General features: G+C 41.3%; 1 protein-coding gene and 1 non-coding gene across 3 annotated transcripts; both read left to right on the top strand.

Moving 5' to 3' along the window:
* Window positions 1–5,750: 5,750 nt before the first annotated feature.
* On the top strand, window positions 5,751–15,792 carry gars1 (glycyl-tRNA synthetase 1). 2 transcript variants are annotated; one of them, XM_042068323.1, is made up of 18 exons: window positions 5,751–5,910; window positions 6,613–6,648; window positions 7,369–7,470; window positions 7,757–7,859; window positions 8,290–8,431; window positions 8,984–9,072; window positions 10,073–10,149; window positions 10,377–10,522; window positions 10,866–11,015; window positions 11,240–11,402; window positions 11,598–11,762; window positions 12,677–12,784; window positions 12,989–13,134; window positions 13,308–13,393; window positions 14,199–14,308; window positions 14,406–14,499; window positions 14,759–14,949; window positions 15,230–15,792. In XM_042068323.1, the coding sequence occupies exons 1-18, from the start codon at window positions 5,890–5,892 to the stop codon at window positions 15,353–15,355; spliced, it is 2,055 nt and encodes a 684-aa protein (XP_041924257.1). In that variant the 5' UTR covers window positions 5,751–5,889; the 3' UTR covers window positions 15,356–15,792. The 2 variants fall into 2 exon arrangements, with proteins under 2 accessions (XP_041924257.1, XP_041924256.1); XM_042068322.1 differs by lacking the exon at window positions 5,751–5,910 and having other exon boundaries at window positions 6,357–6,648.
* On the top strand, window positions 8,748–8,886 carry LOC121689003. The gene has a single exon (XR_006024746.1). It is a non-coding gene; the product is annotated as a small nucleolar RNA SNORA84 (small nucleolar RNA).
* Window positions 15,793–19,899: the final 4,107 nt, after the last annotated feature.

The raw sequence follows: 19,899 nt of genomic DNA, 5'->3' as shown, positions 1-19,899 counted from the left end.
TTTAATGTATTATAATTCATAATTTCTTAGGCTAAATGAGCTTATTTCTACACTGATTTGAATTACAGTTCTGTAGGCCTAATTATAAAGGACAGATAGGCAGCCTAAATAGCTGCAATTTCCTGAATGACAAAAATCATGTTTTGTTCATGCATAAACAATTAGTATTTTTGTGATGTGATATGTTGAAGATAGCTAAAAATATGATCTTGCTGAGGCAAAGGGTACATTTTCAGACAAAATTTGCTAGTAGGCCTTACAAATGATCAATGATTGACAGTTGTATTTTAGTTTGGCTTGAAGATCAAGTCTATGTGCAATTTATCACCTTCATCTTAGCCTAGCCAACTTATTACTTTTGACGATCAAGCCGGCATCTAGGGTTGCAAGGTTACTGAAGGGCCTTGTGTTAATGTGGGTCACTGCTGTACTGCTCAGAGTTAACCTGATGAGTTGGGTTGAGGCGGAGGAGAAACGCTATTGGGTTTCCAGACCAATTCACAATGTTGTTTGCCCACTTGAGAGACCGTTTCAGATTGCTGTGTCTCCACCTGATCCAAGAGGACTAGGGTAGCCTAGCTATAATTTAGACCGCAGCGCAGGCAAAGAACTAACACAAAAGTAGGCTACCCAAACTACAGTAGGCTAGTCAAACTACATTAGGCTAGTCTATAGCAAGACAAAGTGAGTCAATTTCTTGCATTCTCCTAAATATCTTGGATATATGTGACTTGAATATATCGCTTCTAATTGATTTTTTAATCTATAAGGATAAATTAGAGATAAACTTTGTTCTTTCTTGGCTTTTTAATTTCAGAAAAGAGCAGAGGGAAAATACAGCGGGTGGTTTCTCATCTGTTGTTATTGAGCAGCTATACAGATGAGAGGGGAAAATGCTGTTTTCTTACTCACAGGAATTGTGCTTTATTGGATTTCTCTGGCTGTCACATTAGTAACCATCAGCCCTTTTATGTTCAGGATTGAATGTGAACTGGGCAATCTTGCGTAAGCCTGCTTTTATATTAGCTTTAATATGAGGTTTTCTTTAAATGTTCAGAATTCTGTGTATTTCCCAGTGGAGAAATTTCAGCATACCATGCTTATGTATGCTATAAAAATACAGTCTCTTTGCTCCAGTTTTTCTTATTAGTCAGTAACCTTTAACCTGAAATATATAGACTTGAACATCATTTAATTTGGAGGTCATTACCACAACACTGACTTGCAATTAAAGCTGAAACAATATTGGCGAACTTGATACAATACAAACAAAACACGTTTTTATGATTTTTTGTTTAAAAAAATGCAACCAAAAGTTCTGTGAAAGAGGAGTTCAAATGTTTATTTGTTTTTTTCTCATCATGCTTTCCACAATCCACACAAAGACCTTAGCCATCAGTAAGTTGTATAAATAATGCATGCAACATGACAACATCATGTAAAGCAGAAATATTGGATGCATGGAAACATTGTAAACAATATATGAGTTAATACAGCCACCATAAAAATGGATAACAAATGTTATGTGTTTTAAGCTGGTATGAAGAAAAATAAACACCTTTAAACCACTGACATTTAACAATAGTTAGGAGCCAGTTTAATGGTAGAGAGCATAATGGTAGTCTTCATGAGCAGTGTCAGCTAATCATTTTTAGAAACTTCACATGCTGAAGTCTTGTGGGTGCCTTTCCAATCCCCTTGTCCCCTAAAAATAAGGCTCACATTGACACGGTGCATACTCAAATGAAAAATAAACATAGAAAAACGTGACCTGCTCATGGAGGGGGGTGGGGGGTGGGGGTTACATAACACTTCCAAATGGGCCTCCCCCTCAGTTCTTATAGCCACATGTTTGTGGTATGCTGTGGATATCACTGTCAGGCATTTTTCCTCGCAGCATATAAATCACTGTCAAGTCTAAGCCTCAGACGAATGTGCTGGCTGTTTGATCAACATAATCACATCATAATTTTAGAGTGTGGCCTGAGGGTCGCAGCTCTGTTGTGGACAGCCAACACTGAGAAGAGGGACTTCTGCTGCCTGTGCATGCATATCCGCTTTGATGTCTTTTCTGTCAGGGATTGTGAGCTTCCTCTCCCTCTCTTCCTCACACAACAAGGGAGTTCCTAAAACACAAAACATTGATAAAAAACACCCCCACCCCAAAAAATGCTGTAACTCCAATATGATTATACAGACTTCCTGAGAACCATTTTGTAATTGATCCAGTGACGACAATCAGTCTAATGGATTTCTCTGTGGTTTAGGTTGAAAGACATGCAGCATATTAAAATGCCAGCCTCGGCGACAGAAAGCCAAGGGCTTGTCAGTCATTTTAGTTTAGATTGGTGTTCACTTACATAGAAAAGACAGATCTTATGCATTCTTTGCTGGCGTGTTAGTGTACATCTAGATAATTTTGAATGTATTTTTTTTCTTTCATTGCTCTGCAACTTTGTATATGAAATATGTGTGTTGGAGATGGAATTAAACTCTTTGTCTGTACTGCCATCTTGTGGTGGTAATGAAGAATACAATGACACCATCAGACATCTTCACTAAGGAGCCCCCGAAGGGCCCTGGAGGGATAGAGCTTCACCAGACTTATTACTTCATTTCACTTTGTGAAGAGTCTGGGTACTCACAATTGACATATGTCATGCCCACTAGACCCAATTACTACCAACCTCCTCCAACACATATCTGTGTGGATAGTGTGGATATTGTGTACCTATGTGTGTAAAGTGATAGCTGCATGGGCAAAAAAAACAAAATATATATATGTATATATATATATATATATATATATATATACACACACACATATATATGTATATATATATATATATATATATATATATATATATATATATATATATATATATATATATATATATACACACACATATATATATATATATATATATATATATATATATATATATGTATATATATATATATATATATATATATATATATATATACACATATATATATATATATATATATATATATATATATATATATATATATATACAGAACGGAGGAGGTTGGTAATGTACACGGCTTGCAGTTATGTTTTTGTTGAATTTAGAAACGTTAGAGATGGGGACCAGGTGTTCTGGGATTCTGTATCTCAGGATGGTGTCTCAGTGACTGAGCCATAATACGGCTCTGTCTTGCTGCGCCATCTGGTGGACAAACTACGTAACGCCAATACTGGAAATCAGAATGTGAGTGTGTGTACTTGTGTATGTGTGTGTATGTGTGTGTGTGTGCGTACATGTGTGTGTATGTGTCTGCCAGCAACCCTTCGCTCAACACCACCATCTACAGGCTGATGAGTGTACAGTCACTAAATGTACACATAAATTCATTTGTTTTATACCCCCCCATGGTAGCCTGGAAAATCCAGACCCTGATAATCTAGAAAGATTAAGGGTCTGGCAAAGAACAATGTAATGGCCCAACTCGATGGGCGGCAACAAGCATGCATTTAAAAATCTCACTGCACGCAATTGGATAACACTAGACCATGTTTACTCTGAATTATTTCAGACTTCGACACAATCGGATAACACTACGACCAACGTGTACTGTCCTCCAACGTTGCAGCGCTGTCTTCATCAGTTTAGCTGGTTTCCCGGAATGTTGGGGTAAAAGTAACGTGCATCATTGCTCTTTGCCAGAGTGTTTTGCAGAGACAATTCCATTGTGCTCTCTCGTGAGAACTCTGGATTTCCAGGGTACCCCCATGGATGAAATTCTACGAAACTTGACATACCCCCAGAGGATGTCAGGTTAATCATAGGCTACACATGAAATGTGGTGCAGTTCTGAACATCTCAACTGAAGATAGGGGCGACTAAAGCAGAATAATATTGCATTTTCATTTTTTACCGTGGGGGTGCAAATCACAAAAGAGTGATTTGGGCTAGGTTGATGTGGGCCCTTAAGACCAACATACCATAAAAAAATTCTTCATCCTCGGTGCCACGGTTCAGGTAGTTATTTAGGAAAAACTGCATTTTTTCAGTAGGCCCAGCATGGGGGGGGGGGGGGGGGGGGGGGGGGGTGACCAAACAAAGTTTTCTGTAAAAGTCTAGTGGGGCTACATACCCACCAAATTTCATGGGGCCAGGTGTTTTGGTATCCCAGGTATGGTTGACCAAAAATTCAGGAAGTAGATGACGGGGGAAAAAGAAAAACTTTGACAATCCCTATATGACCGCTTCGCTAGCTTTGTTGCCTCTGCACTAAGCCTATAGCTTGAATGTTATTCTCTTGCTATTTCTCTTGCTGTAAGTCACTTTGGATAAAAGCGTCTACTAAATCAGGGGTTCCCAAACTTTTCCACGACAAGGCCCCCCAAATACCACTAGGTTCTGGCCAAGGACCCCCGTGATGTGTTATTAAACCCATCGAGAATACTACGGCAAATGTAAAAATACATTAAGCTAATCCTAATAATTATTTTAGCCACAAACACTTCGCGATGGAGCATACAGTGTGTAAAAATTGTATTTGGGGATTTCTGCTATATGAGAGCTATCACTCTACTATTATTCCCAGTCACTATCATGGAAAATATAATGTTCACATATGCGACACATTATTATAATGGCATTGTATAACAACCCTAATAGTAATAAGTATATTTGAACATTTTCAAATGTATTTATTTGTTGCTTTTATTTTTCCTTCCAACTTGCTGAGGCCCCCCTGGCACCCCCTTGCGGCCCCCACTTTGAAAACCACTGTACTAAATGAATAAATGTAAATGTTTTCAATCCTAGCATTACTCTGTTTTGTAAGTCGGTTAGTGTTTAGTAAATACTATAACCATAATTTGAAATCATTGGTCCAGCTGGATCCTAATCAATCATGTTGATCAAGGATTCTTAATGTTACTTTCTACTTCACCTAACTTTTACAAAATGATAATAAACTGCATTGGCAGTCAGGAAACATGTATACATTTACAACTTCCAAATTCACATCTTTCAACTGCAATTTTTATGTTTGCAGATGTTCTTACCATTTCCCTAGACCATTTTCGATTTCAAAACTAATGCTATCCCCTCTTGTTACTGGTTTGTCCTCCACCCTGGTGGCTGAGGGAGGCGTTTTGAGGAGCCAGACTAGTACAGTGAAATGAAAATGAGTGGAGATACTGAAGGGTGGGACTAGTGGGCTGCCTCTTGCATTCCCACACAATATTTCGTTCCCTCGCAATAGTTTTGCATTCCCTACTTTTGACTTTGAGAGGGAATGCAAAACGTATTGCAAAGAGCGGGGGGAAAACAATGCAAAACTATTCCAAGAATTCTTACAGTAATAAGAGCTCAGAAAAATATATTTCCACCTCATAATTCCCACCCTGTCCCTTTAGGAGCTCAGTTTTTCACAGTTCATGTGTGACTTGTTGAATGTATGAATGTTCATGTATGAACATTAAAATGAATTAATTAATCTTTATAAAATGAATATGTCTATGCTTTTCATTGCAGAGATCGACCCTTCAGTCCGCTATGAGCCGGAGAGCAAATTTCCTGAATTTCCCCTTGGGGATCAATAAAGTATCTATTTATCTATCTATCTATCTATCTAGGTGTCACTCCAGAGGTAAACATTATTTTACACTTTAACCTTTATTTTTTTCTAAAATTATTTCAAGAGTTCCTTTTTAAAATGAATACAAAGTAGTGCAGGACTAGCCTAAATCATGTAGATATCACCGAGATCACCCTCCTCTCCGTGCCTTGGGCCAAAGCTACCCCGAAGCCACACTGTATTTCCCTTCTCATTAGGCCGTTCTCCCTCTCGGTCTCCTTGCGTAAGAAGAAAAAGCTAAATAGTCTTTGGTTGCAGTTGTCTGAAGGACAAAAGATGGATGGCAATATCGAAGAGGTGCCTAGATATAGGCCTAGCACCTCTTGGAGATATAGCCTAGGCTAAGTGAAATATCTCTTCGACAACTATCAAATTTCGAACACAATTTGTCCTTAAAATAAATAAATAAAAAAGCCTAAAAAAGAACACTCATGAGAAAATGTTGTTCATGGACTATAAATAAGGTTGTGCAACACTCCCATCTCATGGTCACAGTGGAAAAGTGCATGCGTGTGTAGCGCATCGTCTTCTAAATGAATATTAGTTATAAGTGTCACATGAAAGACATTTTTAAAATATCATATTAGATTCTCTAATCTCCATTCATGTCATATTTAGGGATAGAAGTATAGCAGAGTAGGCTAGTAGTCAGTAACTTTCCTACCAACATTTCAGTGACTGTCGAAAGTGCGGATCTGTGCCTGACGCTACACTTACGTAGTTTCAGAGATTTCATCATTCAGATCCGCTTTACATTCGGGGAGCCGCTAAAGCAGCCAGTCCATGCTTCGGAGAGCAGCATCAGCACTGCTGAAAACCAGCACCGAGATCACCACCCTTCTCTCCGTGCCTTGGGCCAAAGCTACCCCGAAGCCACACTGTATTTCCCTTCTCATTAGGCCGTTCTCCCTCTCGGTCTCCTTGCGTAAGAAGAAAAAGCTAAATAGTCTTTGGTTACAGTTGTCTGAAGGACAAAAGATGGATGGCAATATCGAAGAGGTGCTGGCTCCCCTGAGGCAAGCTGTGAAGGAACAGGTAACATTAACGTTAAGTTTGCCATTTGACGTTTGCTGGCTAGCTAACTGTTAACGTTGCTTCTGCATATCACGCTTGCTTGTCAGTACGTATGGGAAATGCTACCATCGCATTTATAACTTCATTCATTTTTGATAGCACAGTAAGTGAATGCTGTTGGCCATTCAACAGCATGTATGGTGCATAGCCACATGCAGTAGTCTGAAATGAAAATTCGTGATGTCAACCGTTAGCTTGGCTGTCTTGTGAAGAGCATGTTATGTGGATATATTTGGCCTGACAAGTTAATGTTAGATGATGCTAACGGCAAACCTTAGTCAAGGAAAAAAACAATCTGGAGGCGGCTGACAGCAGAGGTAACTTCAACGTTAGACACTAATATTATCGTTAACAAAGTGTGGTAGTGGGTCATCTAGTTATAACATTATTTGGATCACACATGCCTTTTTCTACAGGGTAAAAAACACAACTCAAAGCAGGAAGCTCACATCTGTCTGGGGAGCTACTCGTCTCCATGCTTTGCGAGTTGAATCAGGCTTGTGCCACGTTTGAACGAGCTACTGCTGAACCTCAGCAACTGATTGTCAGGGTGGAGACGCCGCACTCTGTCATTTGAGTCCTCGTCTGGAAAGCTTGAGCAGCATAGTGCCAGTGGGACTGCTCTGGGGGGGAATGAATTGTGACTCCTCACTTGAAAATATTTATTAATCTTCCTCTCAGGGCGAGTTGGTTCGTCAAATGAAAACCGACGGTGCGCCTGATGTGGATGTAGCCAAAGCAGTGGCGGAATTGAAGGCGCGGAAAAGAACCCTTGAAGCCAAGGTGAGCGGTCAACTAAAACAAACAGCTGATAGCAGAGAGGGCCTCTCCCATCATCATAAAATGGGTAAATGGGCTTTGGCCACTTTCAGTTTCACTCTGACTGCATCCACACTCTGACTGCATCCACACTCTGCATTGAAGCTTCACTCTGGCGGATGTATATAGAGCCATATATCAACGTGTATATGGTAAATTGTGTCATGATTACCTGTGGACCCACTGTCTGACTAACTTCCTGATTTGTGTAAATGAATGTAGGTCATATTTGTGGTTCTGTACATTGCAGGAACTTTCCCTTCAGCCCAAAGATGATATTGTGGACAGAACAAAAATGGAAGATACTCTGAAGAGGCGTTTCTTTTATGATCAGGCTTTCTCCATCTATGGGGGTAAGTGATATCATCCACCAGTAATGTCTTGTGACTAAGCAGTATTAAGGATAAGCAACTTGCTGTTTGAGTGACTAGATTGCACATTTCACATTTTAAAGTCCCAGTATGTTCTGTGTCTTGAACATGTTTTTTCTGGAATGTGAGACTTGTCAGTAGTCTTAGTGGAAAATCATTGATGCTCCACACAGTCTGTGCTTCAGGCAAAATTAAAACTTAAGTTGAGTCAAGATTGACTGTGTGAACATAAACAATTTTGCATGTAAGACTCCAATGCCCTTTTTCACTGAAAAACTCAGTGAAATTTATTTCCATTTCCATTTATTTCCATTTTTGATCTAAACTGAAGGCCATTTATTTGAAGTTAGGAAGTATAGTGAATAGTGATAGTCCTTGTATTAAAATGAATCATTTGTGTGTGCACGCTCAGGTGTGAGTGGACTGTATGACTTTGGGCCTGTCGGCTGCGCTCTAAAGAACAACATTCTGCAGGCGTGGAGGCAGCACTTCATCCAAGAGGAGCAGATCCTGGAGATCGACTGCACCATGCTCACCCCTGAGCCTGTCCTGAAGTAGGTCACTCACTAATCAAAAACAGAAGAAAACTCCATGGCTCTTTGTATAATGCCTTTGGAAACTTAGGAAGACACTTTTTTTTGGTCTCTCCCATTTTTCTGTCCCTCCATCTACAAAATACACACACACCACACCTCCTTCCTCTAGACAAGTACACTATACATCACTCTTCCTAGACTCCTATGCTCCATCAGTACTTCCACTTACAATGCTAGAGCTTCATTTTTCTTTCAGTAAGGTATTAACATAGCAGAAATCTGCCAGGGTGTTGGTATGAAGTAGTTGAGGGCTGAGTGTGGGTGATGACCCAGTGCCTGGTGGTTACCCAAAGGCAGCTGTGCAGTGCTGGTCCTTGGGTTTAGATGGTTGCAGGCAAACACAAATCTCTGCGATTTTAAGCATGGGGGTTACATTACCAGGTAGCTTCAATAGCCCGGTTGCAAAGACATTGGCAAAACCTTCCTGTACAGTCCTTTTGGTTTTTGTGGTGCTGGGGTTTTCCATCTGAAACAAAAACACTCCTGAAGTGTGAGCTGTTCCTTTAACAGGACATCTGGACATGTGGACAAGTTTGCTGACTATATGGTGAAGGATGTCAAGAATGGCGAGTGCTTTCGTGCTGACCATCTTCTGAAAGGTAATCACAGTCCAAACCTCTTTTACTCTTCTCATTCCTTGCTCTTCTTTTCTCTTCTCTTTTCTTTTTCACCTCCTGTCTTCTGCTATTTGCTTCTGTCTGCTCTACCTCTCCCAGTTTCCTTTTCTCCTTTTCTACTGTACTCTATCATTAATCCTTTCTTTTCCACTCTCTTCTCTTAATCTGCCCCCTCTTCTTCTCCTTAGCATATGTTTTTCACTACAGGCCTCTGAGGTAGTGTGCTTGCTAGGCCTCTGAGGTAGTGTGCTTGCTAGGCCTCTGAGGTAGTGTGCTTGCTAGGCCTCTGAGGTAGTGTGCTTGCTAGGCCTCTGAGGTAGTGTGCTTGCTAGGCCTCTGTTCTGATCTGTGGGTATCGGTGCGACGCCCGAGGGGAATGGGAAATCGTTGGATCTACAGGAATCACAGCGGGCTTTTCTGGGACCCACCCAACCCCTCCCTCCCTTCTGGGGGTAATTCTGGGTAACTTCTGGCTCCAAGCCAGAATCAAGTGGCAAAATAAAGATGACCACATTTCTTTTGGAGGGGGAAACAGGAGGAAGAGGGGGGGCCTGGCGGGCGAGGGGGTCGGACGTCAGAAAAAGAAGTGCAAAGTGTCTGATTTGCCTTGGCCATTAGACAAAGAATGTAGGCCTACCAGTTCCCCTTTTAGTGCCTGAAATTTATTTGTCTTCTGGGACAAATATTTGAAGTAATGCTTCAGAAAATGTGGTGTAATTTGTGGAAGGATGATCTGCATTGGACTTAAGGTGACTTGGAGATAGCTGGGGGCTAAAGGCTGGGGAAAACAGACATTTCAAGAACATTTTAGACACGTGAACTCCTGGCTTTGTTTTAAAGGTCCATTTATTTGAACCCACATGAATGTTTCTTCATATTGCTTTACGGTTTTATTATGAGTGTGTGGATATCTGTGTGCACAGAACGGGATGAGAAGAGTGGGAATCAAGGAGGTAATGTGCTTCTGTTTCTCTAACCTTAGCCCATCTCCAGAAGCTGATGTCAGACAAGAAATGTACTACAGAGAAGAAAGCTGAAATGGAGGATGTCGTCACACAGGTCTGGATGTTCTATGACTTTGAGCTTACTTATTATCTGGGTCATTCCCTTATCTCCCCTATCCCCTACCAGAACATGAAGATCTTGGTTGAATGTGTTTCTATATGCATGTTCTTTCAGAAAGAACCAACTGAAAATGAGAGCCCTGTGTGGATGTCGTATGATTATTTTAGAAACACTCATATGTTTTAAATAAGACAACTGTTGTGGGTATTTGTGTTATTTAGATGGACAACTACACTCAGCAGGAGTTGACAGATCTGTTTGTGAAGTACAACGTGAAGTCACCGGTCACAGGAAATGACCTCACAGCTCCAATCTCCTTCAATCTGATGTTTCAGACCTCTATTGGCCCTGGAGGGAACATGACTGGGTGAGATGGAGCACATAAATATAATGAAGATGACCAGTTCCTATTCAAAATCATTTTTGTATATTAGCAAACACACCGCAGTCTACAAGTTTACTTTAAATACCAGTGTCCTCTTAAGCTCAGGTCGATCAAAGCTCCTGAACTAAGGTGCTTCATGTTTCTGAGATGCTGGTCAAATGGATCCAGATGGTCTTGCAAATGTACTTGGGAGACCCTTTACATTTTCTAATAGGGAAGCAAACTGATTTAAAGAGTAGACCTCTGAAGGAGTTGTGAAGTGAAGGGTTGTGAGTTGCGAAGTGTACGGGTTTTGTGATTTAACATGGGTCATTTTATTTCACAGCTACTTGAGGCCGGAAACAGCTCAGGGAATCTTCCTCAACTTCAAGCGACTGCTAGAGTTTAACCAGGGCAAGTTACCGTTCGCCGCTGCTCAGATCGGGAACTCCTTCAGGAATGAGATCTCCCCCCGCTCTGGCCTTATCCGAGTCAGGTGTGTGTAAAATCGGACAAAGTCTACTGTTCACTTCCTTTTTGGACCCGATGCAGTCAGTGACAGAACTACATCATCTGTTTAGCAGAACATCACATAGCCAACGTGTAACAAGCCAACTGTGTGACACCCTTTGTATGTTAGAACTGAGAAGATACATAAGTGATCAGATTGTAAGTGAGTGGGGTCAGGTATCTTCACAGTACTCTTCTGCTGTCTCACAGAGAGTTTACCATGGCCGAGATTGAGCACTTTGTCGACCCAAATGAAAAGGTCCACCCCAAGTTCTCCAGCGTGGCGGACCTGGATATCCTGTTGTACTCGTCCAAGGCACAGACCAGTGGACAGTCCGCCACTGTGATGAGGCTGGGGGACGCTGTGGAGCAGGTGAGTGGAGAGGGGTAATGTGATGGGTAAAGGGGTAGTTAGTTATGTGATGGTTGAGGTGAAGATATGCACGGACCAATTGTTTGAGACCATAGTGATTGGACGTAGTGTGTGAATTCAGTGATTTTGATCATTTCAAGGGTTTCTACTCTCTCTCGCTCTCTCTCTCGCCCCCCCCCCCCCCCCCCATTGTAGGGAGTGATCAACAACTCCGTCCTGGGCTACTTCATTGGGAGGATCTACCTCTACCTGACCAAAGTGGGTGTGGCCAAGAATAAGCTGCGCTTCCGTCAACACATGGACAACGAGATGGCCCACTACGCCTGTGACTGCTGGGACGCCGAGACCAAAACCTCTTACGTAAGTCACACTCACTCACGCCCGTTAATGTGTAGCAGAGCTCCCCTGACAAGGGTACTAGAGTGCTCTGCTTATGTCAGTGAGTAGACATGAAATCACAGGAGAATTCAGTTGCATATGTGAGGGGCAGGTCTCCAACATTTGTTAACATCCAAATTGTTGATGCCCTTAGTTTCTTTAGCATGCGTCAGCACATTTCAGGCGTAATTTACAATGCGTACATTTGATGTATGCATTTATTTGTCATCTGAACAACTCTCAGTGCATTATTTGCTACAATACATTTCATGTAGTTGTGTTTTCTGAATGGAATGGAGGATAATCTTTGTTTTGTTGTTGCTGTTTGGGCAAGTCATTTTGTTTTTGTACAAGTTATATGTGTGCAATAGATGCCGGCTGGTGCTAGTGTAGTAGCTAGGGAGGTGCTAGTGTAGTAGCTAAGGAATCTGACTAGTATGCAGTAGCCACAAAAGTCATGGGTTTGATTCCTGGCTGCCACTGTTGCAACTCTTGAGCAAGAAGCCTAACCCCAAGTTGCTCCAGGGAGAGTGGCCCCTGCAATCTGTATCTGAAAGTCGCTTTGGAGTGTAAGCTGAATACATAATTAAAGAAAATTGTGGTGGGATCTGGGAAACCCCATCACCTGTTGGAATTTCACCAACTTAAGATTCTGATCCACGATGTTGCTAGGGGACTGTATCTAGGATGTTGCTAGGATGGGATCAGAGTCTTCAGTTATCTCTAATGGGATAATCTCATCTTTATTTAAGACTTATCTTGAATTAAGTTAACTGCATGTTGTGAGACTCTGTACGTGTATATTATTGCTGCAAAACAAATTGTCCCAGTTGAGGACAAATAAAATTCTACTACTACTTAATCACCTGAGATTTGACTTGTGCACGTTTCCTCAGGGCTGGATTGAGATTGTGGGCTGTGCTGACCGCTCCTGCTTTGATCTGACGTGTCATGCCAGAGCCACCAAGGTCTCGCTGGCAGCTGAGAAACCACTAAAGGAACCCATATCCTTTTACCCCCAGGGATTGTTATGAGCATCAGTCAGCCTCACAGTACTTCTGCAGGTGTAGTTCACTAAATTCACATATCAATAGACACGCAAGAGATCTGATGCAAAACTCTAGTCCTTTTGATAGGGTGTGTGACATTTTAATTTGCATGTGGTCATTGGTCTCCCACACCAGTTGTTTGCCTTAACCACTTTGCACAAAGTTGTAAATGTCGTCCAGTTTGAGCCAAATAAGGCAGCCATAGGCAAGGCCTACAAGAAGGAAGCCAAGTTAGCCATGGAGTACCTGGCTATCTGCGACGAGTGCTACATCGCAGATCAGGAGAAGCTGCTCAATGAGAGTGGGTGAGTTCCTGGGTGTGGCTATATTCGGTTAGGATGGGGTAAAGCACAGGCAATGTGGAATGTCTACTTCCATGCCTACTATAGAAACATAGAGGTGGAACATGTTACATGGAAATATAACTTTTGATCGTGGTACTTGGTGTAACAGAAAAGTATGTATTGCCTTATTTTAGTGAATTCACCATTGAGACAGAGGGGAAAACTTTCAAAATCACCAAGGACATGGTGAACATCAAGAGGTTCCAGAAGACCCTTCATGGTAAGGAAATGCACTGAATATACTATAATTTAAAGGATGCTACATGCTACTGTTTTATGAAATTGGGTTATTCCCCGTCTCACCTAAAGTTAGATATGTGGGCAAAAGCATAATTGTCTCCATGCATGCATTGTTTTAGTCCGGCTGCGCCACCTCTAGCTTAGCTAAGCATAGTGAATGGAATCTTTCTTCGCCGGATAGCATGTTGTGAGTAAAAGTGAGCCAACAAAAAATCCCTAATTACTACTTGTGACCTGTGTATTCATGTACAACGAGTACAAATGGAGTCTAGATGAGGCAGATATTGACTTGGGACTATACTGGGGCGAAGCACTGCTACTTGGGTGCAGAGATATCATGCAACACATGAGTACCTTGTCTCACTCGGCACGGACAATCTCTGCACCTAAGTAGCAGTGCTTCACCCCAATATGGTCCCAAGTCAATACCTGCCAAGGAAATTGCCTCGTCTTAATCTGCATCGCCATTTTTACTCGTTGTGAATGCACAGGTCACAAGAAGTAATCAGGTTTTTTTTTTTTTTGCTTACTTTGACTCACGACATGCTATCCGGCGACGAGAGATTCTATTCGCTATGCTATGCTAAGCTAGCGGTAGCACTGCCGGACTAAGACGATGCATGCACGTAGACAAAAATGCTTCTGCTCTAGGGGAGACGGTGAATAACCCAATTTCATAAAACAGTGTTGTGTTCCTTTAATAGACCTTAATAATTGAGAAGTACAGGGACCAATGAATTTTGTGGATGCACAATTTCAACAAAGTGCATTATGTCTTTTTACAGTGGAGGAGGTTGTTCCCAATGTAATTGAGCCTTCCTTTGGCATTGGTCGAATCATGTACTCCATTTTCGAGCACACATTCCACGTCAGAGAAGGTGATGAACAAAGAACGGTAAGCCCAACATGCTAGAGTGCATGGGAAGTATCCTCCATTGCCAAATGCTATCGGCTGTAAAGGAGAGGGTCATGATTGTGTTCTCTCGTTTCAGTTTTTCAGTTTCCCTGCCACCGTGGCTCCCTACAAATGCTCCGTCCTTCCACTCAGCCAAAATCAGGAATTCACACCGTTCGTCCGGGAATTATGTGAGTGAACCTTTTGTGATCATGCACATCAAATACTGTCTCACAGTGCATGAGCTGTGGGTGGATTGTATTGGATGGGCCCAGGCATTCTTCAAGAACCCCACTTCCAGAATGTTCTGATTGTCAACTCCTGGCAGCTAAAGCCATAACTAAAAACTAGTCACACTGTGTGTTGAGACAATACCTGCTGAAGAGCATTGATTGAGCTACGGGAATACTGTGTATGTTTTAATCCTCTCCCCTCCTCGCCATCCTTTAGCTGAAGCCTTGACCAAAAACGGCGTGTCCTACAAGGTGGACGACTCCTCAGGATCCATTGGAAGGCGTTACGCCAGGACAGACGAAATCGGCGTGGCCTTCGGTATCACCATCGACTTCGACACGGTTAACAAGACGCCCCACACGGCCACTCTGAGAGACCGGGACTGCATGAAGCAGATCAGAGCAGAGGTAAGGGAAACACCCAGCTGTCTCTAGAGTATGGATAAGATTTAGCAGTCATGCATTTTGAATAGTGTACATACCATCCTCATATCCATCATAAGGCCTGAGTGTGTTAGTACTTACGGTTAGTAACCAGGATTTCAAATGTCCAAGTCTATAACAAAGCATGCGGTCTGGCACATTGGTTCCTATCTTGTTACATAACTGTTAAGCCATAAGCGTGCAGTCAGTATTATATCTATTAAGGACTTTACACCTTTAATGAAATGATGCCTCTCTGCCACAGGTAAGCGTGCTGCCCGACATAATCCGTGACCTCGCCAATGGAGTGACAACATGGGCAGAGATCGAGAGCAAGTACCCCATTTTCGAGGGTCAGGAGACAAGCAAGAAAGACACAACTGAGGAGTAGAGTCCCCCCCCAAACCCTCCTCCTTTCTCATCTGCCATCCCCCCACCACCCACCCCCCCCATGGACAGTTTTACACTCGCCTCCATAGGAACAATTTTATTGCAACTGTAATGTACAAAAAACAAAAACGATCAACGTGCACCATTTGTTCCACACGAATTGCAACCACTTGAGAAATATCAGTCACGAAACAAAGCAACATCTAAGCTTGTTATTCTGTGTCTATAACTGATGCAGACAGTTAAAACTATAGGCCCTCTCCCTATCTAACTTGCACATGCAAAAGGGTTACACATTTGTTTCAGAAAAAGGGAGAAAGCAACTGTAATTTGGACTATTGTGTGGAGAAAAAGAGGCTTTCGCCATTCCAGTTTATGGGCAGGTAAAATTATGAAATGGAAAGCATCTTCGGATCAATAAATAGAGCCTGCACTTTCTGAGTTTGTATGATTGTTTACTTAAAGGAACTGTGTGATAAATGGTCTCTTTTATAGCATGGCATACATCAATACATAACCCTATAGCACAACATACAAAACACGATATATAACTTAAGATTCATAATATGCATGTTTTTTGGGGCCTTCATAAAAGATAAAAATCAGGGTTAAAGAATTGGTTTATTGTATAAAACCAACCACAAGGGGGAACAGGTTAACCAAAACAGGCCATTGGGGCGGGGGACATTTTGAAGTAGGTCTGAGCTAAGATGTTCTTGTTGGATCCCTTTGAAACTACAGTTTGGTCAGCTGATCGCTTGTTATTGTAGTGTCAAGTCCTCAACACGTGAATTATCTTGAAAATTTACAGAATGATCTCACAACAGCGGAAAGTCAAGTGAGATTCAGCATCAATCAAAGGATTTGTTCAGCAAGTTTGAAATTGGCTAATTTGTCACAGGTATACTAAATTATACAAATACAAAAATCAATGTGTCAACGTGTGTGTGTGTGTGTGTGTGTGTGAAGAATGTTGGTGTACTCTCATAACTAGTTCCTAGTGTTCTTATTGGGTGACCGTGATCCAAGTTGCCCACTGATGACAAAGCAAAAATGTGTTGCCCAATATCAAGCCAATAACAATGGGAAAGTGCCAAAGCAACATCACATCTGTTACTCCTACAATGTACTGTATCATGATCTTAATACTTTGTTTCTCCATTGATTTAACCCTCTCTCTAATCACCTTCTTTCTGTATCACACACACATACAACCACATCCTGTACCAAGGGCCCCAAAGTCTCCATTGTCTGCTGAATGTCCCAGAAACAGAACAGTATCAGAGTATACTTTGCACTCTCTTAGATACATGAGGGCATGCGCGATCAGCTTGAAAACATCAAGGCCTTCATTTTCCATTACACAAACATTTCCTTCTGTCCGGCCAGAGCATAGCTGATATGCATCTGATAACAAGTGTTCCACTGAAGTAAAGGGACTCCATTTTCCAGTTTATTCTGCTGAACCTGAAACTCATTTAATGCATCAGGCTACCTTGGAATCAGATATTGTCACTACTGGGCTTTTGACCATTTTATGCTTGCAGCCTAAAAGTATTATGTCGGACAAAATATTGGATACTGTATCCAATCACAATGAGTGTGCTGTAAAGATGTTCCTTTTCTAGAAAATTTCCATCAAAGTAATGAACATGTGTCTTGGCAAAAGTTATAAGAAATGAATGTGATTTGCTAGTAAGACTATTATTTCTATAGGTTATTGATCCACATCTGAAACTAAAACTACTTACTGTACATGTGTAACTAAGGGATGGTCTCAGTTCTCACAAACAAGTGACACTCTGCCTGCAAGTGCGATAAACAGAAAATCTTTCCTGTTGTGTATTCTAGTATTCATTTAGTCAGAGTATGGTCTTCACACACAGAAGACCAAATTCTAGGTTTAGACAGAAATGTGGTGGAATGAGAGACTTCACCACAGGTCCACCCTGTGGAACTGGAGGAACAAGGCTACTGAGGGAAATCTCAGATATCCCAAATCAGCAGCTTCACATAAAAAAATTAATCCTCAATATCCATTTCATGAATCAGGGAGAACCACTCTGAGCAGTATGAACTTCAGTGAGGCTTGAAAACAACAAACACACTCTCCTGTGACTTTCATTTAGTCAGGCAGGGTGTCTCTGTAGCAACAGGCTCTCTAATAAGGAATCCAAATGGATTTACAGCTGGGCTGTGGCAGAGTGTCTCGCCAGTTGAGAGCGAGCATGTCATGGCCTTTAAGGAGTAGGTAGTCTTAAACTGAGTTACTCATGACATTCAGCCAAAGTACAGCTTTCTTTTAAATAGCATATAGTCAACCTTAGGGATTTGATGACAAAACCAAAATCTGGTCGGCTATTGAGATCAGATGAGATGCATCATATAACTAGTTTTATATCAATGTGCTTGTGAAGGTTTTGTAACTTGTGTCAAAGATATTTCACATCTCCTCACATTAATTCTCTTGCCTTCATCTCTACCATCTGATGCAGATAGGATCACCTCTAACTTATATCGCCCATTGCCTTTATTTTAGCAACTCAGGCAACTTTAGAAACAACGTATTATTGGCAACAATCAATTATTTGAGCAGCAGAATAATTCCATATCCATCAGTGTCTTTTATAACTGGAGATACCTGTCACCAGTAGGTCCCAGGATTATTCCATTTATGTGGCCTGCACTGGAAGTGTTGAGCCCCAGCCAAGAATGACAACAGGCTTAGAGACTCCAGAAACAGACTTGGCAAGGCCTGAGAGAGAGAGGAAGAGAGAGAGCTTCATAAAGTTGAATCAAATGTTGTGACATGCACTATTCTGATGTAGGTTATAGTGTTCATATCAGTAATGATGTTCATCATGAAATGACTTGAAATGAGTTTTATGGTAGTGGTTTCCCAGCTGTGTGAGAAAATAAAACCATAATATTTCCACAGTGAATATGTCCATGAACTGAGCTATTTCCTGTGTGGTAAATTCAAGTATCAAACTTACCTGGTGAAATGTCGCAGGTAGGTGTTGGCACCTGAGGTAGGCACCTGATAAGCTACTGATACCCCATTTGAGAACACCCTGGACCCCTTTCTCTCTCTCTGCATTCGGGCTTGGGAACTGGCCTTGTACGCAATTCAGGTAAACTTTTTCAGATCCTCTTGTAATTCATCAAAAATGTCACTACCAAAGAAATCTCCTCTAAAACTTAGACTAAGGAAAAAAATGGCCATTATAACAAGGTCTGCTGTTTACTTACTGTGAATCAGAGTAGACTACACATCTGAAACAACTTCTTCTTCTTTAAGGTTTTACGGCAGCCAGCATTGTTATAGTTGCATTGCTGCCATATTCTGGGTAAGTCCATTATTACACCACTGTTAAAACCAGTTAAACCAGTATTCTTAAGACAATTAAAAAGCCAACCTTTCCACTTGACCCAGTTTTCTAAAGTACTTTTGGCTGATCTTTCTTCCAACCCGATCTTTCTTCTGAGTTCAGTATACCTCTCTTCTCTTTCTCTGATGTATTTCCTGCATGATATAAGAATATGTTGTACTGTTTTAAGTTCTACACATTCAAGGCATAGACCATTAGGATGTTTCCCTAAATATTAAGTGGGCTTTATTCTCATTTAGAAATAATGACTTGTTTTTTTTCTTTTCCATCCTCCTTTCCTGCAAATACCTTCTGGACCATTTGCTTTACTGGTAAATGAGTAAATGCCTCCAATTACTCTCCTGTTCCCAATATTGTTGCCACTTCACATAATGTTCTTCCACACAATACATTCCCCCTCTGTCTGGGAAAGATTTATATTAACATCTATATTTTCCCTATTAACTGCTTTTTTCGCCAATTTATCCACCTTTTCAGTTGCTGGAATACATATGTGTGCTGGGACACATATCAATTATATTTTAACACTTTTTCTTGCCACATCCCTGATTGACAAAAGAATATCATCAATAAGGTCTTGTTGACTCTTAGATGAACCTGTACCAATACTAGCTGACACAGAGTCACTGCACACCAATACTTTACGATTTCTAATCTGCTCTGTCCATTGCACTCCCATCAATATATAGCATACAGTTCAACTGTAATTTAAGAAATCTGATGTCCATGTAGCATACAGTTCAACTGTAATTTAAGAAATCTGATGTCCTTTTGTATTTGTCCACATTGCAGCCTTGGACTATAAAAGCTGCTCCTGTAGCATCTGTTTTTGGATCCTTTGAACCATCAGTAAAAACTAAAATATGCCTATGGTAATGTCGACTTTCAACTTTAAGAACCTAATTCCCACAATGGAACTGATGGCCATAATACTACAGGGCAAAAGTCATGATCTATCCCCATTCGATTTGCCACTGACTCCCCAGGCCATCCAAAGCTTGATCGATCTGCCTTAACTTGTCTTAACTGCTACTTTAGTTGGGTGGTTATCTCTTTGACCCTTAAAGGAACCGTATGTAAGATTGTGGCCAAAACTGGTACTGCAGTCACATTTAAATTACTGTAGAGCAGTGTATCCCCTCCCCTGCCCCCT

Source organism: Alosa sapidissima, chromosome 17, assembly GCF_018492685.1.
Source record: "Alosa sapidissima isolate fAloSap1 chromosome 17, fAloSap1.pri, whole genome shotgun sequence".
Taxonomy (NCBI): domain Eukaryota; kingdom Metazoa; phylum Chordata; class Actinopteri; order Clupeiformes; family Clupeidae; genus Alosa; species Alosa sapidissima.
Note: the sequence above shows the minus strand (reverse complement) of the source record. Positions and strands in the feature narration are given on the sequence as shown.